This window comes from Eucalyptus grandis, chromosome 11 (assembly GCF_016545825.1).
Source record: "Eucalyptus grandis isolate ANBG69807.140 chromosome 11, ASM1654582v1, whole genome shotgun sequence".
In the NCBI taxonomy this organism is placed as follows: Eukaryota; Viridiplantae; Streptophyta; class Magnoliopsida; order Myrtales; family Myrtaceae; genus Eucalyptus; species Eucalyptus grandis.
Window position 1 is genome coordinate 13,500,099 of NC_052622.1, and position 26,369 is coordinate 13,526,467.

A 26,369-nucleotide genomic window follows, 5' to 3' on the forward strand; every position below is an offset into this window, starting at 1 on the left:
TCGAGGCTCTCCCTAGCCTCTACTTAGTCTTTCTTGAATGTCATAACCTTTTAAGGTCCTACTAATAAGGTCTTGCTAAGACCCATCTTTTTAATTTTAGGATGGAGTCCCACTTATTGGTCCGATCCGATCTCGGCAAATGGCGGTTGATCATAGCCCACTTATGTAGGAAAATGGCGGTTGATGGGGATAGTCCTGTCTCTCTCTCTCTCTCTGTCGGAACATTAGCGTTTCCGAACCGGGTTGTGCAGCAACGTGATCATCTCGGGAAGTGTGCCGATTGGATATCATTTAATATTCAAAACAATATCTTTACTAAACAGGCAACTCATTCTAGAATATCAGAGTTCTTTTTTGCCGGTTCGTTTCCCCTCATATTCTCCGCATTCTTAAAAGAATTTATTTTTCTCTCGTAATTTGTTCTATTTTGTCGGATGAGGGAGGGATTAAATTTTTTACTTCTATTTTATTGCTGCTATTATTTCATTGAAAAATCTCGAATTTGAAAACCCCAAAAGGAAAATTCAGCCATTGTTTTAAACACGAGAGAAAAAAATAGGTGTCAATTCCGATTTCGACACAACTATGATTTCTTTCACTTTTTTGGGCTGTAATTAATGTTTAAAATTGTCAACATGCCAATAATAGTACGAGACATTGCTAATCTGCATTGTTAAAGAATTAGGTAAGAAAATGACAATTGTTAAAGAATTAGGTAAGAAAATGACAATGACGACGTAATGTTATCCGCTTCTTCGGGCAAAATGTATGAGTTGGCCCCAAAATTATGGTATAGATTTGTGCATCTCACATCGATCGAAGAATTAGTATCCCAATGCAATCTCCGAATATGATACGATAGAAATGTCAATGTCCCTTGATACAAATCATTTGTTTAAGTGCTAAACCTTAAATCTTAAGGTTAAAAATGTCTGCTTCCTTTTTTTGGAAAATTCCACAATTATGACGTAATTACGGAAGACAAAGAGACGTGCTCAAAATAGATATTATCCTCCATGTTGAGACCCGCAAGATATTCATAGATCTAAAAAAAAGCTAAAATAGAAGTGCCCCAATAGAGAGATTGTCTAGAATTTTGACGTTTAAATTGCGACTTTTAATTTATGAATTACTAGGTCTTCCGAACAATGATAAAATGTGTGAAAGCATTTTATATAATTTCTCATTTTTACTAGAGTAATGTTACATGGTTCTTAAAAGAAAACTTGTACGTCTCCATATTCTAGGGGACAATAATGTAGCCCTCAAAAAAACCTAGCTAGGCCAAAAGACAGCTTGGGTCTTACTTTAGTTTGCTCGATCAATAAGACCGATCTTCTGTCGCAATAAAAACAACTTATAATTTATAATTGACCTTAATAATTGTAAATTACATATAAGTTCATGTAAATGGTGATTGATAATCGACATAATAAATCATCTAAAGTAATCGTAAATTTGAAGGTCTCTGATCATAACCACTCTTGCAAAATAGTAAGCAAACTTAAAATTATTGCGACTCTCTCTGCCTCTGTTCTTAGTAAAGTTACCTAAATGATTGCAGCGTTCCTTCTAAATTTGCAATCGACGAAGCCCATCCATGAGTATTCTCCTTCATCGTGCAAATTTACAATTCTATTTCAGTAGACTTCTCAAAATGTCAGTAAATTACTAATAGATAATCGGTTACCCTTTTTTGAATATTGATCACACGAAATATATAAGTGACTTTAAATCTAATCGGGTTATATACTAATTGGTTTCCGCTCTATGAGCAGTGAATGATCGGCGAACGGGACGCCCCACTGTCGAGTCGCAGAGAGAGAGAGAGAGAGGGGAGTGGGACTATGATTGGGAGCTCGGCAACTGGGTCACTCATGGCGGCGGCGAAGGCGAGGCCGAGCATCGACGTGCAAGGGCTTGCTAGAGTTCAAGTTTTTTTTGTCAATGCCAAAGGTGGCAAAATGGGTCTTAGACTCATATATAACCCATTTAAATCATAAATGGGTCATATATGAGTCACTTATTTTTTGAAGAAACTAGTTAAATGGGTTTAACAATTAAAGATTTAAAATAGGTGAGTCTTAAGTGGGTCTTAAATGAGTTAGATTTAGAACCCATTTTCAACCAAAAGCTCCAAATCTCTCTCTTCCCTTTTTAACTTTACAAAAATATTTTTTTATAAAAATTGAAATTATGATTATTTTTTATTTTTCTTTCCATTTATTTTTCTTTCTTCTTCTTCCTTTCGATGGCCGGCACAAACTGGCCGGGCAACCGGCCAAGCAAGCCTCGAGCCTCGTCAATTTGTCGAAACTTGAACTTGTTGGCGTTGGGCGAGGCTCAAGCCTCACTAGATCCGGCGAGAGGCGAGCTCGAGCCTCGTCAATCTAGCGAGCCTCGCATTCGCCGCCATCGGGCGAGTTCGAGCTCGCCGATGTTGGGCAAGCTTGAGCTTGTCGTATTTGGCAAGGCTTGAGCCTCGTCGATCTAGCGAGCCTTGAGCTCGCCGACATCAATGAGCCGAGCGAGCTCAAGGCTCTCCTATGGCCGGTCACCGGTTGCCGCGTGGCCAACAACCGACCAAAGAAGAAGAACAACAACAAAAAAAAGAAATTAAAAATTATATTCTTAAAAATAAAAATAAAAATGATTAAAAAAATAAATGAGTCGGGTATAAGTTGAGTATAGTTCGGGTCATAAACGGGTTAAATTGATCGATTTGGGACAGATCATTTATGACATGACCCAAATCCAACTCGACCCACTCATTTAACGAGTCTAGCAGTGCTAGAGTTCAAGTTTGAATAGTAAGTTTGTTGATTTATTGTTTTTTCTTTCTGGCTTGTGTGAATGGTGTCGTTGCATGATGATGATACATTGTCGTTTGTGGTAAATCCTTCATACAATTCGGCATATACCGACTTCTAATTTTTTTTTCCATTACACCAATTTATACAAGGCTCACCTTTTTTTTTTTTTTCAACACAAGAACCTAATATTTTTGAACAGTTTCGGGATAAAATACATATTACAAGAGATAATCCACAAACTTATTAAACTTATTTGTCAGCAACAATTTTATATGAGGAATTACTGAACTCAATCACTTACTACTGTTATTCTTCAATTTTCTGTTGTACTCAAATTGGATAGATGATCGATTTCTAGGTTTCATCCTAAACCTAATTGGTTGCTTCCAATTATGTAAATCAATTTTTTAATCTGCACCCAAAGGTAGGGCATTTCCCATTTTTATAGGAACTTCTTACGTACCTGATGAACAGTAAATTTTTCTTGACAAATCTCTCTCTTCTTTTTCCTGGAAAAACAGTAGAAATTTTCTCTTTGTGCGTTTGAATATAAATATCTTGCTTAGAAGTTCTTCGTTAGAGAGGGACTTGATTTGTTTGCCAGAATTTTGTAGTGTTTCTCAGCCTGCTCGTCGATCTATTTTTTGTAACATGAAGATATCAATGCATCTTTTGTGGAATCTAATGTACTTTTAAAGAGCGTCATCCATATCACGTGGAATAATATCCCACAAGCTTTTTGAATCTGTTTTATCACCGCTTGATTTCGATTAGATAAGAAATATATGCTAATGATAAAGAATTAAGAAAATTTTCAATAATTTTGATGTATAATATATTAGCAAAGAGTATCTATGAGATGATTATCTAAGATAACATGTTAGATATGCATAACCAAATAAAGATGTGAAGAACCTTTTAAATATATGCATCATTATAAAAGATATGGAGAATGGAGAAAAATATCTTTAGTATCTCTAGAAAATATCTAAATATCTCTAACACAATTAAAACAAACCAGTTAGGATTACAGCAAGCTCTCATTAGCTAAGTAGAACCAACATCAAAACGAGATACGTAACACGACACGACACGACATGCTGATACGTCGTTTTTCAAAAGATAGATAATCCCAATACGTTAGGATGCATTGTATATTAAATTTATATTTTTATATATGTATGATAAATTATCATTTTTATGATTATTTTTATCAAATTAATTTAATTCAAATTTCTAAATAAATAAATAATAAAAAAGAGTCTATAATGAATTTACATTAAAAACATTAATCCATCATTTATGAATATCATTTACTATTTCAATTTGACAAGTTCAGCTTCACTCCAATAATTCACAAAACTTGGTGGGAAAAAAAAACAATCCACACTCTAGACTCACATGTCAAAGTGATTCAAAAGAGAAGACCAAAAAAATAAAATTGAGGGGGTGAATTATGTGTGGTGGGAAGTGAGAATTGGAAGAGAAAAAGAAGACTAAGATTTTCTTCTTTACCAATTTTTATTTTTTTTATTTTCTTACATATTTACATTTTGACTCTTCATTTATTGAAATTTTTTAAAATTGTCATGCATGTTAGAATCATGTGTTGAAATTCTGACCATGTGTTGGATTTTCTGACACGTGTTAATCAAGTGTAGTATTTGACACAACATGAATGCTCATGGGGAGTGTGGGTACTTCCTAGCTCATTAGTTTTGGTCAAACAAGTGCTTCTTCTCAGCGTGCAACAAGCAATGCTAGTTTGTCTCGATACGTTCCTTTCTGATGCTGAACTCGAAAGAGCAAATGAACAATTCATAATGGGTGTTTATTCATGCTGTAGGTGGAGAAGGTTGCCCATTTCGTGAACAACTTGTCCAAGGACGTGACGGCGGCTCGCTTGAGCAACCTCTTCTCTAAAAAAGGCGAAATCACATATGTCACTATCCATTGCTCCGAGTATTCATTGCCTTTTACCCTTTGCCCCCTTCCTTGTTATTCTCGCGAGATCTCTCTCTTCCTTGAATCTCTTGCGGTTCTAGATGTTAAGGGTGAGCATGGTTTCAGGGTAGAACCTGGAACTTGAGAAATAGACCAGTAAAAATCTGTAGGTTCCAAGTTTTAAGGTGTGCAGGGTAGGTTCCGGGTTCTAAAAAATGATAAACCTATTTTAACGGATAGGTTCTAGATCTTAGTTGGAGAAACCTAGAATCTGTAACATAGAATCTAAAACAAGTTTTAATATTTTTCTTGATCCATGTCTCCATGCGATTTTTCGATATTCCATGTTGTTCGACGATGAATGTATAATCTGGAAGCACTAGTCCAAGTTTCCATTTTATAGTTAAGATTTGTACTTTATTAATGTTTATATTTTTCGTATATTTAAATATAAGTTATGATTAATGAATTGTAATCTTTTAAATAATAACATAAGTGGAACCTGGGTAGACTTTGGAACCGATGATAGGATAAGTTCCAAGTTTAAGGGTATGTAAGGTAGGTTTTAGGTTTCAAAAAATGAGGATTTGTTCTAACAGGTAGGTTCCAAGTTCTAGAGGAACCTATACAGAACCTATACGGAACTTAAAACCGTTCACCTCTACTTTTATCTAGTTGAATTCCTTGTCAAGAATTCCCTTACTTCTGTTGATAATTTTGTTTATTTTGTATTCTTTTGATGAATGACAAACTTATTTATTATTATTGTGTTCATTTTCATTTTGTTTAACTAAAGAAAAAAGGAACCTATTGGACCCTAGAATTGACCTTAGAACCTGTGACAGGACAAATTCCAAGTTCTAGATTCCGATGGTAGATTCTAGGTTCCAAAAAATAAGGAATCTATACCCGAGAGTAGGTTTCAGGTTTTAAGCAGAAAGTGTAAGGAACCTAGAACTGCTCACCTCTATTGGAGGTGTGTTTGAATGTTGTAGGGATGGTCTGCCATCTGCCTTATCTGAGTTCCGGACCGAGCAGGAAGTGCGCCAAGCTATTAGGCACTTTAACGATTCCTACCTTGATACTCCCCAGTTTTTCTGCTGTTCAGTTTGGGACCTAATTCCAGGAATACCAAAGGGCTCTAAATGAATTGAGTTATGATACTCTCTCTTTCAGTCGAATTCTGTGTTACCTTTACTGGTCAAGCTTCTGAATTGTCGAAGATCCCAGATTGCATGAGTAACGTCTTTCCCTTAGATGATGCTGTTTAATGGTGAGTCTCAAGACAGTTCTGGTTTTTCAATTCATTTTGAGGTCACATCTGGATGATCTTTGTGACTTTGGGCGATCATTGGTTGGAGGTTGACGTTGGAATGATTTTGAGGATTTGGAATGGTCTCTCAAGTTTTGGCGAAGTACGATGTGGATCTTTAGTATTGATGATTGAGCATATGCATTTTGGAAGAAGAAAAGTGAAAGGACTCTTCCGAGTTCTCGGTGGTTTTAAAGTCCGTTTGTTTTTGCAGAAATTGAATGATAAAAATGATTGCTTGTATTATTTGAAATAATTAGTCAAGAGATAAAAACAATCATTCTCAAAAAAATGTTTTCCAACTCATTTGTTTTCTGCGAAATAAATAGTCTTAAGTGGGATATTATTCTTTGTGGTTCTATTCACATTTCATGTTTATTCTAGCGGGAAAACTAGGATATATGAAATGATTCATGGGATTTTGCATGATTATTCAGGTTGAAGAGTGGCAAATTTCATTTTAGGAGCAAGTGATTTTGATAAGTTTTTGCGGAAAGTAGAGCGAACCAGACAGTATTTAACCAGAGCAAACTATGTAGTCTCAAAAAGCATGCACTGATCAAGCCTTGGCCTCTTCCTCTTTATGCTTTTGCGTATAATGTGTTGTGTAAATCTTTTGAATCAACTCCCAATACGATGGCACAGGTATTCAGCTGAAGAAAATTACAGATCATGAGAAAATATTTCGGGGTCGTCTTTTGGGAATATGTCCCAGAAGCGAGCACGTTTCCGATAATCTAGAATCATACTATCGCCGTCTGGATGAGGGCAATGTAGATGTCTCATAGGAAGATGCATGACGACGGCCTCGCTTTTCTTCGCTTCTTCTTCGGCTTTGGAGGCTGAAGCACCACCTTGATTGCGGCGTCGAAGACTGCCTTCACATTCTGCAGATGTTTATGCAGAGGACTGTATGTGAGCAGCAACAGGGCCGATGCTTTTTTGTTACATTAAAGAGGAGGAGAGAGAACGAACCTGCTGGGTCTTAGAGCTGCACTCTATGTAAGCAGCAGCACCAATGTTCTTCTTCAGCTCCTCTCCCTGACAAAACGTTGAATGGTTTATTTAGAGTTCATTTACGGAGGAAAAACTAACGAGAAAAGACTGAAATGAATTAGCTACGAAATTAGTTTCGCTGGATTGAAGATTTCCTCATTGGTCGATGTTGTCAACTTGCCTGTACAGTTGTGATTGGGGTTGCGCCGGGGTGATTTATCAAGTAGTGCCTGTCTTCCCTTAAATCTGAGGACACATAACATCCAAGAGTTCACACATTGAATTTGGCTACTGGCATCAGCTAAAAGCTATGGCAAGATAAAGAGTATCTGGACTTACCCAGTTTTGTGCCCACCAGAATAATCGGCACAGTTGGGGCATAATGCCTCAGCTCGGGGATCCACTGGCCAGGAAGAAAAGCCGAGAATGTCAGATCATAAGCAGTGAGACGAAATGGATCGTATGGACTGTGTTATAAGGAAGACAGTTTACCTTCTTGGCGATGTTTTCATAACTTGCTTTGCTGATGAGGGAAAATGCTAACAGGAAGACATCAGCTCCTCTGTAACTCAAAGGCCTCAGCCTGTTGTAATCCTCCTGTCCTGCAAGCAAGATGAGAAAAGCCCAAATCAAATAAATTTTACCTCGAGTCGAATTCATTTGAGAGCTTCAGCTTCGTTGATAGAAATAATTATAGGCCCTGTCTATTATCAAATGTGTGATGATTCAACACTGACAGTTTCCTGAATACACAGAAGTACAGAGTAATTGGTTTGCATAAGCGACTGTTTCTCAATCAAACTAAATTTTCCGCTAATCTGCTCTACCATATCATTCACACGACTGTGTTACTCAATAAAAGCTAAGCACATGGTCAGATACAAAGGTTAAATTTGATTTGTGAAACTCTAACTATATTCTAGCACCAGAAGAGACAGGGAATTCACAGATTAGGAGCACTCCTAGCAGTCTAAAGGGGCAGCAAAATCATATAATTGGTAATTATGTAATGCCTGAATAATGAAAGTTAGTACAGCAAGAATTTTCATGAAACAAGTGCAGACACTCACCAGCAGTATCCCACAGCCCAAGGTTAACTGTGCTTCCATCTACCACCACATTAGCACTGAAGTTGTCAAACACAGTAGGCACATAATCCTACAACATGGCAAAAGAAGACGTCTAATTGTTTGCAAAATATTCTCAATCGATCGAAAAAAATACTGCACAACCATATCAAAATTCAGTATTCACAGAAGTCCTACAAGGAGACATGAAAATTGAAGGCCAGGAACACATCAGACCGTGGGGAAGGTGTTGCTGGTGTAAGAGATGAGCATGCATGTCTTCCCAACAGCTCCATCGCCGACAGTCACGCACTTGATGAATCTCGCTGTACTCATTCTACTTTTCTTCTTCCGTCTTGAAAAAACAAAAATGTCTTCTCTCTCTACTCTAAATCGACTCTCTTCGTGATAGACAAAGAAAAGGGATGGAAGTGGGAGGAGAGTTTCAAATTCGAATAGGATTGGAGGGGAGGTGGGAATTTATTAAGCTCGAGAATATTGAGCACCCACTTTAGCAGCAAAACTAAATTCCTCCTCTTTCTTTATCTTTATCTTTATCTTCTGTATCTTTCTGTACAATGATGATTGCATAAAGGAAAAGCTTTCTGTTTCTTTAAGGGGAAGTACAGAGGCATTGGACGACAAAAATGGTGGTGTTTGGTGCTGGTTGTTAGTTGGATTAAGTGTTGGGCAAGGGAAGTGACTTGAATGATGAACATGGAAGAAGAAATCATTGTAACTATACCTTGCTTAATTAGCAAATACAATATGATGAATACCCTACAACAGGATTTGCGGACAAAGACAGTAGGACTAGGACAGCGAATGGAACATTATGGGAATTTCTTCACCTGGTGGGTCTTGTTAGTTATTTGTGGACAAAAACAGTAAGGACTAGGACAAAGATTATAGGAATTTCTTCATCTTGTGGGTCTGGTTAGTTAGGGTTTTGAATTGGATTCTGGTTGGGCTGATCTACCCCTAAAAGAAGCCCATGACACTTGTCAATGTGTAGGCCCAAAGCAAGAACATGACCCGGCAGACCCATGACTCTGCTTTCCCTTTCTGATAATCAAAATTGTTAGTTAGGGTTCCCTGCAAACTTTTGCTGTACTGTACTAACTTTCGTTATTCAGGCATTGTACTAACTTTCGTTATTCAGGCATTACATACTTCCCAGTTGCATGATTTTGCTGTCAAATTAGGTCCTCTGTTTTTTCTAACTCGTTCATCCTTTACTAGAATTGTCGGAACTCTCAACTTTCCCCTCAATATATCACTTTGGCCTATCTCAGATCGTTGGGAGAAACTTTAGAGAGAGAAGTGCTTTGGGAGAGAATGTTCTATTGCTTTCCTAGTATTGGGTTTATGGGATAACACAAATGAGGGGAGAAAACTCCTATATTTACTTGAGCTTCTTTCATTGCAACCGTAAAACTCCCCTTATCTAACGGTAGAGGATTTAATCTCCATATCTAACACTTATTCCTATTAATTGCAAGAATTCTATAGAATACAAGCATGCATTTTCAACATAGCCTTCAAAAATATTTTAGAGTACTCATAAAACTCAAGACTTGCTTGGTCATCTAGGCCACCTCCTTGGCCTACCGTGCCTTAAACCTCCGATCGATTACACCGAGACACTGGTTACTATGGCCCCTCATATCATCCATGCTTGAATAGTTAGATCAACACTATTGAGAATGGCAAAATTAGTAATAAGAAGTAACTTTTTTAAAATATGGTAACAAGATCGAGAAATTGTTATTTACTAATTAACTTTTTTTTTCTCACTCTTTTGTTTTTCGAGATTAGATAAATAAAAAATTTACTTGTTTAAACTGTGGCATCAATTTGATATCAGATGCAACAAACCCTATCTTACAAGTCTTCAATTGAAAGAAGCCAAATCCAACCAAGCTTTTGTTTCCCTTTTCAAAGAACATAATTAACTTAATAAAGAAGGAATTGTTAGATATCGTTGCCCTAGAATTGAACTCTTTCTTTCTATGATTGACCTAAACCCTAATCAACAATCTTCAAGATGTATATTCTGTCCTACCTTGACATAATCTTTACGTGTCCGCGTAAAACACAACTTGACCCATTCTAAATCACTTTCTTTTTAGTGCCCTTCGAATTTATATACACACAGATATGAAATTTGAATCTCATGACAACTCTATCCAAGGTAGGATTTCTTTTAGGAAACGAAACGTAAATATAAGTATTCGTATTCTCTTCTTGATCTCTTTCTCGATCTCTTTCTCCGTCGTCTTGATGCAGCACCCATGCATAGGCCGATCAACAATGGCATAGGCGGCACGCACGCGGCCTGCGCCTCGTGCAAGCACCAAAGGAAGAAGTGTGACGAAAAGTGCGTGCTGTCTCCTTACTTCCCCGCGGAGAAATCCGTGGAATTCCAAGCCGTGCACGGGGTGTACGGCGTCAGCAACGTGACCAAGATGGTGCTTGCCGTGCGCGAGCAGGACCGGCAGTGGGTCGCCGACTCGCTCATCTGGGAGGCCAGGCACCGGCAGCAGGACCCGGTCCACGGCGCGTTCGGGGAGTACCAAAGGATACAAAACGAGCTCCAATACTACAAGAGCTTGCTCCAGAAGCAAGCGATCCAATCGCAACGCTTGCAAGGGGAGATCAGCAAGAGAAGCCACAGCATGGCGCGAAGCTTTGGCAGGTGGAACAACAAGTGCACGAACGCGATGGCGTTCGACCCTGGGACGAGCATGAATACCGTGGCGAGTTTCGCGGGAGGGATTGCTCATGGCACCGCTATGAATAGTACCTACGCGCGCGACAGCGGCAGCTGCACAATCGATTCGATTCCATATCAGGGGCAGAGTTCAGAAGATTTGAAACAAGAAAGAGAGATTGCTTCTGGCCTCCCACTCCAACAAGAAGTTATTAATGAGTTTAATCAACACTACTTTCTCTCAGGTAATTTATGCCGTCCGAGTTTTCTATTCAATTCGATTCCCCGATCGCGATAGCAGTACTAAGGAACTTTTTGGGAGCGTACCTCAGATTTGTAAATTAATGCACAACTTCTGTGAATAAATCAGGGATGCACGCACAATAATCTCCAGATGGTTTCATTGCTTGCTTCGACGATCGATTAGGGTTTTGGTACATTCTCTTGCTGGCTAATCGAATGTAGCTACTTTCACTGATGTTACAGGTACATAGGAAGAACCTGGATCGGAAATTTGATGAAAATATCCATGGATGGACGGTGGAGGACCCGAAGAATTTCCAACCTTCTTGTTATTCTCTGGGGTCGTCGGAGGGTTCTTTTGAAATATAGCGATAGTTATACGACCTTTTACAGTTTCTATTCTTTATTTATCTGCTTGGTTTTCCTAAATTATTGTCTCTATGTAGCTGAATGCATTCGGAGAATAGGTGCTAGCATAGTTCTGAGTTTGTAAAGTCTGTCTTGAGTTCAATTTTACATACTTTGTATTGGTACTTTTTAGATTGATTTGCTCATCTGCTGATGATGGTGCATGGGCAAATCACCAGGCCATATGCATCGAAAATTGTGGCTGATCTAGGATGTACATGACAAAATTTCTGGAATAGAAATTGATTTCTGGCAAAAGTTAAAAATTTTAGTTTCTGATTTCTTCTTTAAATCTATTTCTGGAATAAAAATCTGTTTTAGAAATAGAAAAATCAAATTGCTTTACCAAACGGATTTATGTTGAAATAGAAATTTTATCATGCGCGCTCCTAGTGACCAATTTTACTGGATTTTCAACTACATGCGAAGTGAAGACAGGAAATCAAGAAAACTGACTCTAAATATACTATGACCTCTAATCAAGACATGTTTGGAATGATACGAAGCATCCTCCATTACTTATATACTCTTTATATATATGGGATTCCATGTGATTCTTTTAACCTAACTTTTCACTCATCACTTGTTCATTTTGCCTTGTAAACATTAAGCAAAGATCACAACTTTGTAACCATGTGGGGCGACATAAGATCTAAGTGAGATTATTCAAGTGTTTTAAAGGAGCGCATATTCTATTTTTGTTCCAAAACAATGCAATTTTCTCTATTCCAGACTTATTTATATCTGTATGGTGATGCATTTTCATTTTTCTATTTCTAGAACAAATTTTTAGTCCTACTTTTCTAATCGCTTGTCCTCTCTACTAGTCGGCCACCCAACTGCTGTCCACCGATCCCCAAAAAGGAGAAATTTCGTGTCGTTATCAAATATAATTTTATTTTGGGAATACAAATTTTGTGTCGTTATCAAACACGAATTTTTACTCAAAAACTTATCTAGGAATGGAAATAGGAAAATCTATTTTTCTTTCAGAAATCAATTTATGAGCAGAATAATTATTATCTGTGCCCTAAGAGACTTGTTGACACCCAAATATGACCTATAATCGACAGGTGATAGACTTAGTCGATGGTGGTGAACAAACTCATGGATGTAACTCGCCAAATAAGTTATTGACATCAAAACATTATTTTTTTATTCCTATTGCTAGGGTTTGAATCTTGGACCTAGGCACTCTCAAGTCCACCTCTGGCTAGTTATGTTTATCGCCATTATTTCAGGATTGTATATTTTTGTTGATAAGTGTCGTTGTAACTTTTTATTGTTGCAAAATAGGACTAAAAGGTTATTTCTTCTGAAGATAGGATTAGAAAATTATCTTTTTAAACTTGTAATCGTTGATTGTGAGTTTTAAATAGCCATACTCCTTGTAAAGACCCCCAATCAATCACAATCTCAACAATCTTTGCAAATTTATCTTTTATCTTTCATCTGATTATCAAAGTAAAAACCTTCAAGTGGCCTACTTTTCAAGAACCAGAATAAGGTTACAAATTGGGTCGTAAAGGCCCTAATCCATAATGCCCTTCTTAGTTGGGTTTCCAATCTATCCCAAGCCTTTTGTATTCCTGTCCAAAATTAACAAATAACCAATTCGGATTCACAATACAGGGTGGGTTTAGGTGTTGTCATTTGCAGTAGCCACTAAAGCAAGAGGGATAACGATAGAGGCGGAAGAAGGGTTTCCAATCCATCCCAAGCCTTTCATATTCCTGTCCAAAATTAACAAAGAACCATTCATATTCACAATACGGGGTTGGGTTAGGCATTGTCATCCATAGCGGCCACTAAAGCAGAAGCGACGACAATTGAGGCAAAGACTTGAAGATAAAGTGTCGCCTTGAAGGATATCTCACCTGATCGTAGGAAAGAAGCTTTGGAGGATGGAACTTTGTATTATTGAAATGGTTTGAATGATTGTAATGAGAGGAAAGCAACGCTTCTGATACTAGTAGCCCTCTCATTTCAACTATTGACCGATTTTTGATTAGATGGACGAGATCGCATCTCTTGACCTATAAACTACCCGCATTTATGTTGAGAGAATTTTTGAACTCAGCGCAATTATCGTTTCGCCCGTCCTCAAGAACATTTTAGAAGCTCTAGGAAAACCTAGACAAACTTGGACATCTTTATCAATCCAGCATGATACTTTGGTCACTAAAACTTCACAACCATGACACATTTGTCACGGGCCGATCGATTGGGATCGTGATCATACGGTGACTAGGTGGATCACCCAAGCCAAGTCAACTCGCTCACACATCCAGATACATCCAGATCGGGCCGATCGAGTGGGATCATGACCACGCGGCGACTCGGTGGATCACCCAAGCCAAGCCAACTCGCTCGCACATCCAGATCGTAGAGAGAGAAAGTTTAGAAAGAGGAGCTCTAGAAAAAAAAGAAGAGCTTTTTCATTACTGAAATGTTGGATGGTTACATATGAGGGAAGGGCACCTCTTCTTATACTCGAGGCCCTCTGATTACATCTATTGATTTAGAGTTTATCCGGCGGACGAGATCACACCGCCTCAACTACCAACATAAATGTCAACTACCATCTACCAACATAAATAAGGTTAGAAACTTCTAGAATCATGCATAATGATGGTGTCGCTTGCCCTTGGAAACTTCAAGAAGAAGACTTGGTGGGAATCTGAGAAAGCACAGGAGGTTCTTCGCGTCACAGCACAATCCTTCATTTTCGGAAACCTCTTGGTCGTGACACATTCACATATGTTCTTTTACTATTTTAAGTAAAAACTCATGAATTTTTTTTAAAAAAATAAGATATGAAGTGGCTTCATTTTCACAAAAGAAAGCCTAAAATGGATATTATTTTAAATAAAAATCTAGAGTGGTCATAATAACGATTTTTGGCTGGGGAACAGTTTCTTTTCAAAAATAGTTCTTTTTTATTTCTACTTCGAGAAACAATTTATGAGTAAAATAAAGTGTTTGGTCACCATACAAAATTTTTATTCTTGAAATAGAAAAAGAATAGAAATGCATTTAGTATGATTTTATATTTTTGTATTTTTTTTTTTATTCTTGCTTACGGATCACCGACCGCCACTGTCGTCACTGCCACCCTTGTCGCCTTCGCATGACCGCCACCGCCAACCGTGACCGCTGACCGCCGTCACACGACCGTTGCCCACAGCCCATCGACTGTCGATTGTTGGTTGTCGGCCGCTAGGCTGTGGGTGATAGTCGTGTGGCAGCGGTCGGCAATGACAATTGACGGCTGGGGGTCGTGCGAAGGCGGGGGCCGGCGGTGGCTCCAGGTGATTGGAGGTGGCCACGGCAAAAGAGAGGAACAAAAGAAAAAAAAAGAAAAGAAAATTAGCTTATTTCTAGAAATTGTTCGCAGGAATAAGAAATTACTGTTTTTTTTTTCCTTATTTTTGTTCCAAATTTATTCCCTCACTACTTTTCTATTCAGGGGAATAGAAAAATAAGTTGGCATTACTAAACGAATTTCTGTTCTTTTTTGTTCCGAAAAATAAAAGAACGAAATTAGGAGGAACATAAATGTTACCATAATGACTCACCGGCAGGCAAAATCTTTGAAGGCCGGCAACTAAAGTAAGGGCAATTTATCCATGTCAATTTTTTTTCTTTTTCTTTCTTTCTTTTCTTTTGCTATTTCTTCATCTACTTCAGTCCTCCATCTTTTGCGACCTCCTCCTTGAAGTTCCTCTCTATCGCTGTCGCCTTTGTCCACCACTGCCCTTGACAGCAACTCCAGCAACTTTTTCTTCAGATGGAGATTGATCTAAGCCCTAGATCAAGCTGACCGCTTCCTTGCCCAGGCCAGTGGCGCGTGGCCGGCGCAGATGCCATCATGCTAGAGAAGGTGGAACACATGAACGGTTCGCTGAGGACACGCTAACCTTCGCCACCAGTCCCTAGTGATATTGTTGAAAGGTTTGATGAACTTGCAGGAGTAGCTGCTGGCGATGGCAATGGTGGGGCTGTTGGTGGTCAAGTTGGGCCACATCGGGCTGACAATGAGGCCGGCGAACGCGTCTGGGTGGGCATATGTGAACTATCGGCCCAACACAGGAAAGTAGCTCTTCATAAACTGGATTTGCCTAGTTGAGGGTGCGGCTTTAGCCGGTTGGGCATTCAGGCCTTTTGTTTCCACCCAGAAAGCCGAGGAAACAATGGCTTGCAAAGAACAAAGGAGAAGAGGGATTTGTTGTCTTTTTGGTGGATTATTATTCCTTGATTTCTTCACCTTGTTGGAGGATAATCAAATTCGAAGGGACACATCCCAACCGTCAAAATCCCAACTGCCGTCGACATGTGTATGCTTTGGTGTTTGCACTCTAGAGCAGTGAGAATGAAAATTGAACAACATGAACTAAATTAGGAGATTATGCTTTACGATTCATGATGGCAAATCAACTCTAGCACCTATCGTGTGCCTCCACCCTTGATTTGTTTGAGGAGGAGAGAGATCGAAAAAGATGAAAAAAGACGAGAAAGAGAAAATAGAAAGACCAAATTGTCATAGACCAAATTGCCCCTACTTTAATTGTTTAATAGTAAAATTTTCACTAACCGGTGAGTTTGAACCTTTATTTAAGATTAAGTAGTCATTTCAATAATTCTATTTTGAAAAAATAAAGATATTTTGTACACTTATTTAAAATTTTCCTAAAGATTATGGATCAATCTTTGTGTGGAAACTAAATTGAACCCCTTTAACGTGAGAATCATGAAAATTTCTGAGGTACATCAAATCATCTTAAAATTCACATAAAATTTACCTTAAATTTGATTTTGGACCAACTTGGTTGACTTGACGCTTAAGACTCCACAGGTCAAGCGAACCAAAATTCCACGGCATGGGAGACGATGATCTTCGAATGACCTTCGCGACTTTAGGAGGACACGAAACTCCTCGGATCGAAATGGCCGCCGCCGTCGGAGCCACTCATCTCCGACCCAACGGCCTCGTCTCTCTCATCTCCGCCTGCTTCGTTGTGGCCTCCTCCTGCGCTTCCCTTCATCCCGACGCGCGTCTCCTCGGCGTTCACCCACTGGGTACTAGTTCTATCTCTCTTTCTTGGGCGTTTACCTGTCCGTGTGCCGTAGGGATCCTGTGGGTTTCGACAAATTTTGCATCTTGTGGGGAGATCGGGTTCTGGGTAACTGGAGCCTGAATTTTTCGTACTCGGAAATGTCGAAAGCTCGAAACTTTTAGGTGCTTTGTGTGTTCCCTCCGATTGAGAGCAGGTTTGAGTAGGTTGCGGAATAGGCAAGATCTTCAAATGGCGTGAAATCTCTTGTTTTATCCGTTATTGATTTTCAAGTTTCTATTTTTTTTGTTTGTTTATTTGGATTTTGCAGATGAGAAATTTTATGCAGCGGAGGTGATCAAATGCAGGGACGGCTCCAAATCCTTCACGAAAGACCATCTGAACGACGATTTTTGCGACTGCATCGACGGAACGGACGAGCCAGGTGAGGCTTCGATTCGAATTGAAGAGACAGTGTCTATGTGTTGTGGTTCAGTGTCGGGGTCGTGAGATTGTGTTCCAGTTGATTGTATGCTGTGTAGATAGTATCCTAAACTATACCTTGAATTTTGATTGCTAATTGATGAAAGGGGTTTTGAGTCAAAATCAATGGATAATACTCTTGACGCTAGCCTCAGAGTTCTCCTAGGATTCAAATGACTCCCGCTGCGTTATAAGGGAAATGGGTCAGTGATTTTAGTTCAATAGTTGTCACTGCAGGTTTGGCTCGTTTCCGCTGAGAGTTGGTTTCCATAATTGTGATGGAAACTGTCGACTTGCATATCTCCCTTTCGGATACATCGTACATGTATCCTCTCTATACGACTCTCTTAGAAGTTTATGTGTATTTCCTTACTGCCCGTAGTCTGCTTTTTAGTGTTTTCACTTGACTCTCGATGGAAAAATCGCAATTGATTACTTGATTGATTACTCGTATGTCAACTGAATCAATTCAGCATGTTCAGCATGTGGGCTACTTCACATTTCTCTGAGTCAGTATCGCTTCTTCTGCTTTCAGGAACTTCAGCTTGTCCGGCAGCGAAGTTTTATTGCAGAAATGTGGGTAGTACACCCAAGTTTATTTATTCTTCTCGAGTAAATGATTATTTTTGTGGTAAGGACTTTACTTGTGGAGTTCCATCCTTTCTAGACTATTTAGAGCTGCTTTCCTAATCTCCTTTCAGTTTGGAAATTATTTGTGAGGAGCTCGTTCACTTCCTGGAAATTATTACCTGTTGCATTTGGGTTGAACCTTTAGCATTGTGAGTTTGGAAATGACCGTCTGAAAATATCATAGTGACAAGCTGTCTGTCTTTTTCATTGGCCTTCGAAATGGTTGGGAAAGAATGTACAAATGATCATTTGAAATTGTACCTGGCTTTATAAGCACTTGTAAAGTTCCAACAACATAATCAGGATCCGGAAGTTCCAGGAAAGGTTATATTTTAGGGTGTGTTTTGACCTTGTCTCTGGCCTGAATGGAAGTAAACATTTTCTGTCCTCTCTTTCCCCCTGAACATCATTCATGGGTCATTCCATTATAGATTGCTGTGATGGAAGTGATGAGTACGATGGAAGGCTCAAATGTCCCAATACGTGCATCATGGGAGGAAATGTCGAGTATAAAGCTGAAAACTATGCAGCAAAGACTACCATTTTGGGCGTTGGCAATAAAGAACCCAAAAATGGAACGAACTTAGATGAAATGATCCAAAAAACTCAAAGGTACACCATTTTCTTCGCATGCATAGAATGTTGTTTGCATAATGGAGAAGCAGGCTGATGAATAAGGGGTTGTTTGTCAGGATTGAAGATTGTGATTGGAGTTCAGGTGCTTATTGTCATTTGCCTGTTGATTTTCCGAGCTTTACGTCGGCGTAACAGACAAAGAAGAAAACGTGCACGTTTTGCTATATAATCATCAACGCCAGTGAGGTAATATTTCTTTTACTACTGTTGCATAACATGAGTCAAAGGAAATAGTATTGTCCCATAGCACCTTCTGTTTGACTTGATAGTTGCTACTTCGTTTTCATCTCCAAGGTTCTGTTTTCTTTTCAGGTTTCCCCTTTGACCATATAAATTTGGATTCCTAGTGTGGCATTTGTGCCTCCCATTATATGACTGCCGAATTGCCAAACCTCACCTGAGTTGTTAAGCAAGTTGGACCAGGTCCTGCACTAGACGACATCAGACTGATGGTTGGTTCAATGACAGTCAAATGCAAAGAAGGCTTTTGTATTTTTAGATGTTTCATATAGGAACCCCGACATGGTGGTCATGATGTGAAATTGACGCATAATTATTTCTAGGAGACAGGACTACAAGGTGAGGAAACTCACATGGAAAATACTTAGTTTTACTCTAACAATCCGGCGAGGTGATAAGGCTAAAATGTGAGGATGGCTTAGTTGTTCAGTCATTAATGAAGACATTGCTGTTATGATCCTGGTGTTCCAAAGCTTGGCCCCAAGAGAAGGTATCCCTTTTTGGAACACATGTGGTGGTTGAGAAGTGGCTGAGGTATGAGGCCACGATGAACAGAGTTGCTTTGCTGCTGTCACCATCTGGTCGTTTTTTCTGCAACACCAACACTCTGCCATAAGACACTTCTTGGGTTAAGTTGGAGCTGTGGTTTGGTAGATGGAGTGGCAGTTGTTGATACCACATTGTATACAAAGAAATATGCTCGTTTTCATGTATACCAATCGAAAGATAGATTCTTCACCGTTCATTGTCAAGTTCTTCAGTAAATTATGTGAAATGCAAACTTGAAGCTATGCATTGATGGTGGTACGGACTGTTTCGTCTTGAGTTGGAGAGAAAGAATGGCTGTTAGAGGTGCCCATTTTGTGACCCTTCTTGCGACACTGCTTGATACAAAACGATGATTCAACTTTGTTCTTCACATGCAAATGAAAAAGTTGGCGGATCATTTATCAGACTATGCCACCATAGTCAAGGAAAATGTTCCAACATGGCAAGAAGAGGGTTCAGTCAAGCACAGCTTTGGGATGGAACGATCGTCTTGAGCCGACCACGTTTCGGATGAGCGCCGAGGATTCTAATTAACTCCACGGACAATGCGTTTGATTCACGATGCACTGGAGCTAGTTCGGTCTATCATAGAATAAAAATAAAATTGAGTTTGATCTAACGTCGAAATTGACGGAACGAGTGTTCTTAAGGGGTGGCAAGTAAATTAAAAAGGGGGTTGCGCATGATCTTTCATATCGAGAATCCTTCACTCATATAAAATCACAGTTGAGATGGGACCATATCCCAATCCCACGAGGTGGGTAATCTCTTCATGGGCTGTCATTAAAAAATGTCCATCCATATCCACATATCACGCTGGGATTGGAGGAGCGATCAAAGCTTTAAACATTAATATTTTCGTGAGCTTGCGCATGCCATGCACTTTTTTATTTTTGTTTTTGTTTTTTTGTTTTTTGGCACTAAACTATTCTGGACTGATTCGGGACTTTTGAGAATGGTGGTAAGCATGTTCCTTCAACTAGCACTCGTAGACACCATATGCTCATTGAGCCTACACGATCAAATGGAGTGAATTGGAAGGCTTAATCACACCCAGTGATTCCTCAATCGAAAGGGTCGATTCATAATCGACGGACGCTTCTCTTAATTGCATGACTGCTTATGCAGTGGAAAATTATACGGGCGATGTTTCTTTATTATGTAAATATTTTTAAAAAAGAAAAAGAAAAGAAATGCTCTAATCTATTTCATAATTTTCTGTTCCCTCTCTCTTGGTAAAAGTGCGTAGCGGATAATTCTTTTCCTTTTTTTTTTTTTTTGAATTTGTTTTTCCTAATGTTGGGTGTTGGACACGAGACGGTTTGATTACTTCATCATCCTCTAACCTTAAAAATTTTCAATATCCACTTCAAGTTTTTTCATTTAAAACAAAAAAGAAAAGAGTTGTTTAATGTTGCATTAAAGAAATGAAAGAAAAGGGGTATAAGTAATACCCTCACATGCCCGAATCCACTTGCATCACTAGACAAAAAAAAATAATAAAAAATAAAAAAAAGGAAGGGAAAGATGGTGATCACGATGCTTTCATTCGCTGGTTCACTTTCTTGAGATGGAAGGAGGGGTGGCGAATAAACTATGCACTCTTCCTCCCTAATCATGCTTATTACCTCCCAAAAAAGAATAAAAACTTATAATAATAGTAATAATAAGGCTGATGAACCGATTTAATTAAAAGAGTGAAGTACAAAAGTCCTAAGATGAGGTGATGGGAAGGTGCTGAGAAGGAGATAAAGAGAGGAGAGAGAGAGATGGGAAAAGAGGGAGGACGCATAACCCTACATGTGAGTATGGTTTGGGGACAAAGCAAAAAGAAAGCCTAGTGCATGCAAACAATTCACATGGCCTGACATGATCCTCTCATTGCTCTCCCTCTCTCTCTCTCTCCACAATGTTACACACAGCTCATGCCCCCAAAATCCCACTACTCCACCTTCTAAAATAATCCTTTTCCTTTCGCTCTACTTTGGTGTACGGGTTGACATAGGCTAAGTTGTCGGGCACATCAGGCTGGGGGCCTCCTAATCTGACTCGCACGAGGGCAGCATAAGTGGCCAGGATAAAGCAAACCAAGTGAATGAGCAGATGTTTTGGATTCATGACGGGTTTAGCTCGATAATCGCGGCTAGTTCGACCCGTTTTGATCTGGCCTTCAACAATGACCTTGAGTAGTACTCCTGCCCCGAATTGTCATATTGGGTCCACCGGAAAACGACCCGAATAAGGCGTATGATTCTTTACACTGATTGTCTGTGAAAGGGGTCAAAATGGGACACGTTATATCTAATCGTTTTGCCACTCTGTGCTCTCTCTCTCTTGCTGCTGCACATGCGCTCCATGGAATTGTGAAGCTTGCTAGCTAGCAAAGGACAGTACCGGCCACTATGCATAGCCAACGTAACATATTACATATAAAAAAAACTGGTCACGAAATGATGGACCTCGCTCGCGCACACATGAACCCTTCCCCCATTGTGGCAGTGGAGATCGGATCGGACGGCCAGAGATCCGGAAGATTAGAAAGGGGTAGGGGGGGGGAATATGGTGGGCTGGAGGTACTGCAGAGGAATGTTTCCATTGTGGGATATGGAGAAACAAGCAGTAGGGAAGATGATAATAATAATAGTAGAGACTATAATAAGGAGGAAGGTGATGAATATGAAGAAGCCACCACCACCACCAGTAAAGAGGGAGGTCACAAGGGCACGTGGGTTGCAGATTCCCTCTCTCTCTCTCTCTCTCTCTTTGGGTTTTGATAATAAAAACTACTGAGCGACTTTCCAGTAATACCGTTGAGTCCCAACCTCCCTCTTCCCAGCTGTGCAATAGCTGTCCAATCTTCCCCCCCCATGTGACCCCACTGCACATCCACAGAGAGAGAGAGAGAGAGAGAGAGAGAGAGGGATGGATTGTTGCTGAGAGAGATTTAACATCATCAACGAGCACAGATCGAAAAGGGGGGGAATTCGATAAGAATAAGAAACCAAGAGCCCCATGAAGACCATGATGATGTTCTCTCTTTGTTGGTGTCCTTTGCTTTCCTTCTTCTGCAGCGACATTCTCTCTCTCCTTTGAGTGTTATTTATATGGAGCTCCCTTAGGGATCATCATTTGGTTTGGTTCTCGTGTCAGCTGAAATTTCGATCACCGTCCTTCCTGATCCAACACGAACATCGAACGCGCCACCCGCGTCACCTTTCTTGGGATTGGCGTGGCGTGGTGTGGTTCGTGTGTTGGCCTCTCCTTTCCTTTCCCCAGCTTCGGTCCTTCGGTTTTTGAGAGGGTTTGCAGCTAGTTTTGATCAGTAGGGTTGTCTTGCGGTTAGCATTCGTTCGGTTCTGGGTGGCATCGTGTGGCGTTTTTGATTACGCAATGGCACAATTGCCTCCTAAGATCCCAAACATGACCCCCAATTGGCCTGACTTCTCCCTCCACCACCAGAAGTTCTCCTTCATGGGGTCTCATCAATCGCCCCCGGTCCTCAACCCGCCCGCCGCCCCCCCTGCCGCTTCGCACCAGAACAACAACCCTTCTTGGGTCGACGAGTTCCTCGACTTCTCGGCTGCGCGCCGCGGGTCCCACCGCAGGTCGGCGAGCGACTCCGTCGCCTACCTCGAGGCCCCGCTGCTTGAGCATTGCCGGAACTCAAGTGCGCCGGGGTCCGGCGCCAACAGCGGCCACAACCAACATGAGTTCGACCGGTTCGACGACGAGCAGTTCATGTCCATGTTCACCGACGAGATCTCCCCGTCGGCTGTGGCCGTCCCCCCCACAGGGTCGTCGTCAAACCCGTCATCGCCGTCTGATCACAACAGTATCAATGAGGAGAAGCAGGCGGATCAGAAGCAGCGGCAGCAGCAGCAGCAGCAGCAGCCAAAGAACGAGCCTGAGGAGGTGCAAAGCCCCTGCCAATCTGACTCACAGGACAACAGTCCACCCAATTCAAACCCAGGCAATCCTGCTGATAGGATCGTCGATCCCAAAAGGGTCAAGAGGTAAATCATAATTATTCCAGCATCATTCCTCACTAAATTCATCTCAAACCAATTAAAATGACGAGGGATAATTACAATGCAGCTGACAATAATTGATAATGATTCTTTCCCGTTGCCTTGGTCATAAATATCCATCATCATACTGCGATGAAACATGTCATCTAGCAAACAGGAGCACCATCATATCTCAGAACATGCATGTTAGAGTAGGGTTTACCATTGCGAAATAATGCCATTGAGTTTGACTCATTAAATAGGTTTTGAGTGACAATTCTTTTTTCCTCTTTTTTTTTTTTTTCTTTTCTGGGGTGGGGGTCTTGGGTTGGAATTAGAATCTTAGCAAACAGACAATCTGCGCAAAGATCGAGGGTGAGGAAGCTGCAATACATATCAGAACTCGAACGTAGCGTCAACTCGTTGCAAGTACGTACTTAAACTGAAGAACTGTTGTCGTTTTATACGTGATTATGTTACGCCATGGATGGTGGAATGGCCGAGCAATTAGCGCCGATTGGGGGTGACATTGATTTTGTTCTTCGTTGCATGGTCGCCATTGAAGGCCGAGGTTTCGGTGCTGTCGCCGAGGGTTGCCTTTTTGGACCATCAGCGCTTGCTGCTGAACGTGGATAACAGTGCTCTCAAGCAAAGAATCGCAGCTTTGGCCCAAGACAAGATTTTCAAAGATGGTTAGTCAATTGTTCCCCCCTTTTCATCTTTTTTCTTTAATTAAGCTTAATTATCACCGACTTTGCAATTATATTCTAAGTTCTAAAGTTAACGTGTGTGGGCTCATAACGATATAAATAATGCTAGGTATATTAACACTAATTTAAAAAATCGACATTACTATTGATGCAATATTAAATTAAAGTGTCATGTTAGGTGTTGGACATGACTTGCTTGCTTAAATGCGTATTCACAATCTTTTGATTGCTTAGTATACTGATTTTGCATACGGGTTTTGGTATTTACAAATGTATGTACATACGAATTTAATGTGAGATAATCAATTTCAATAGCAGCTCAATTAAATGTGGGAATGGAAACCTAATTAATAATAGGACAAGTACTCATGCATGCATTTGTTCTCTTCCCGCGTACGAACACGTTGCTTGTCTTGCGTACCACCCCCACCCCCACCAATTAAATTTACAACTTTCTTCTCCATTTTTCTTGAACTATCGTCAGCATTATTGTTATTACTTTTGCAGCACATCAAGAAGCATTGAAGAGGGAAATAGAGAGGTTGAGGCAAGTTTATCACCAGCAGAGCCTTCACAAAATGGAAAACAACAACGGCAACAACAACATTAACAGCAACAGTAACAATGCATCCGCAGCATCTCCTCCTCCTCCTCCATCCTCCGAGCCAAATAATCCTCCTCCACTGGAGAACAGTAAGGAGCAGCTTCTCAGCGCTTGACTTTTTGACTCCTGTCCCCCCAGCTCTGTACCTTAACATTATTATCATTATTCCCTCGACAGTCTAATTTTTTACCCCCCCAAAAAAAACAAAAAAGGACGGAGAGAGAGATTAGCCTCCCAAGTTCAACGCTTTTTTCTCCTTGAACTTTTGAAACATGAAAATTATATCCTTCCATCTAATTGGGTATTCATATTCATATCTGTATTTATGGAAGAAACACTGGAGTTCATGTCAGCCAGCTTTTTTCTTTGGTTATTTATTGATTTTTATGTAGAGATCCCATGTGTTAGCCAGCTTGGGGAAGAGGGTGTGTTGTGGGAAGCCTATTGATGGGCTGGTCTCCTCTCGCCCTCTCTCTCCCTCCCTCTCTCTCTCTCTCTCTCTACCTCTCGCTCTCTAGCTCTCTCTTTCGATCTGACGTCGATCTGTGCATTCACGTGATGTGTCCACATCGTGTGGGGACCAATCAAAGCGACATGATTGGAGGTCAGAGACGAACACGTGCAGCCGTGATTGAAGAGGAGAAGGAGGAAAATGAAAAAGAGAATGGGTGATGCTCTCTGGAGTTGTAAAAAAGAAATGATTAAAAAAAAGGAAGTATAAATATTGTCTCTTGCTTTATCTGATTTGGTAGGGTGTGGTGGTGGTGATGATTGTGTAATGCAGTGATTTTATTTAATTAATTATTTTATCTTCCATTTTAATATTGATTTTTTTTTTTTGTTTAAATTGTAGCTTTTGAATTTTGAGTCATGTTGGAGGGTGGTGGATTTTGTGTTGGGCTGTACGAAAGGTGGGGCTTGTCAGGGAATTGTTCTTAAATTTTGCCTTTTGGGAATTTATTTGACCTTGGAGTTGGGGAAGGATGATGATGGTTGTAGAATTTATTTCAGACTTCTGTAACTTTTTTTTTTCTTTCGTTGCATATGGGATGTAATATGCATTTTAGTGTTTAATTCAGACATGATATTGCAGAAAATTGTAAATATTGAATTCTGGTGCAAGTCCGTGCAGTAGATGATTGTTGCCAAATTTTACAATAAACGATTAGGCTAAACATCAATGTAAACGATGTTTGCTCCTGTTGACAACAAAAAAAAAAAGAAAATGTCCAAATGTTGTCGATAGTTTGATAGACAAGAATACTCAATTTAGTCGAGAAAGGTTTTAACGACATATAATCAACTGCTAGAGCAAAAATTGGTAAATGAGGAAGACTAATACAGCAAATGGGGAAGAGAGTGGGATATATAGTTATCAAGTAAACTCGTCAAATGGATTAATCGACATTGGTTCGTGTCAGGTCAAAAATTGGTCTTACCCAAATTAACCTTGTTTCCATGTGATGTATATTTAGTGATTCCTATCCAACTCGACTTATACCCAATTCATATTGCAAAATATTTTTATATTTAACTAATCAAGGAAAACTCATACTCAACTGAAGTAAAAGCAACAAATGAAGGAGTGTGAGATCAAGTAATGCAAGAGAAACTTATAAATGTGGGTTAGTTCTAAGTAAGTTGTGAACCCATCTAATATTCATATTATTTTGCATTTTACCATTTTAAACTTATTTACTAAATATAACTAACTATTATAACAATTTAGCTCATCAAATATGAGTTAAGAAATGGGTGTATGACCCATTTTGATAGGTTTACCATCAAGTTAGTGGAGTCAATGTTATTGGTAAGGTAGTGGATATAGTATTACTAATTGTAATTGCATATTGGATTAGGAAGATTTTCATAGTTTTAAGTTCGAATCATTTATATGGATTATAAATACCCCAAGTGTACTATTCATAAAAAAAAAAAAACCCGAACTAATTAGAGAACT

At 39.7% G+C, this 26,369-nt stretch overlaps 4 protein-coding genes across 4 annotated transcripts; 3 read left to right on the plus strand and 1 right to left on the minus strand.

Moving 5' to 3' along the window:
- Positions 1–6,605: 6,605 nt before the first annotated feature.
- On the minus strand, positions 6,606–8,734 carry LOC104424972 (rac-like GTP-binding protein RAC2). The gene is made up of 7 exons (XM_010037526.2): positions 8,370–8,734; positions 8,136–8,223; positions 7,558–7,667; positions 7,405–7,468; positions 7,247–7,311; positions 7,045–7,110; positions 6,606–6,956 (listed from the first exon to the last, which is right to left on the minus strand). The coding sequence occupies exons 1-7, from the start codon at positions 8,466–8,468 to the stop codon at positions 6,852–6,854; spliced, it is 597 nt and encodes a 198-aa protein (XP_010035828.1). The 5' UTR covers positions 8,469–8,734; the 3' UTR covers positions 6,606–6,851.
- Positions 8,735–10,426: 1,692 nt separating this feature from the next.
- On the plus strand, positions 10,427–11,143 carry LOC104427264 (LOB domain-containing protein 2). Its single transcript, XM_010040381.2, has one exon. The coding sequence runs from the start codon at positions 10,427–10,429 to the stop codon at positions 11,141–11,143; it is 717 nt and encodes a 238-aa protein (XP_010038683.2).
- A 5,202-nt stretch (positions 11,144–16,345) lies between these two features.
- On the plus strand, positions 16,346–19,396 carry LOC104424973 (glucosidase 2 subunit beta). The gene is made up of 6 exons (XM_010037527.3): positions 16,346–16,575; positions 16,882–16,995; positions 17,569–17,664; positions 18,095–18,275; positions 18,356–18,485; positions 18,612–19,396. Exons 1-5 carry the CDS (start codon positions 16,377–16,379, stop codon positions 18,429–18,431), a joined length of 666 nt encoding a protein of 221 aa, XP_010035829.2. The 5' UTR covers positions 16,346–16,376; the 3' UTR covers positions 18,432–18,485; positions 18,612–19,396.
- A 2,506-nt stretch (positions 19,397–21,902) lies between these two features.
- LOC104424974 (basic leucine zipper 34) lies at positions 21,903–25,501 on the plus strand. The gene is made up of 4 exons (XM_010037528.3): positions 21,903–23,101; positions 23,434–23,524; positions 23,661–23,787; positions 24,313–25,501. The coding sequence occupies exons 1-4, from the start codon at positions 22,479–22,481 to the stop codon at positions 24,522–24,524; spliced, it is 1,053 nt and encodes a 350-aa protein (XP_010035830.1). The 5' UTR covers positions 21,903–22,478; the 3' UTR covers positions 24,525–25,501.
- The last annotated feature ends 868 nt before the right edge of the window (positions 25,502–26,369 follow it).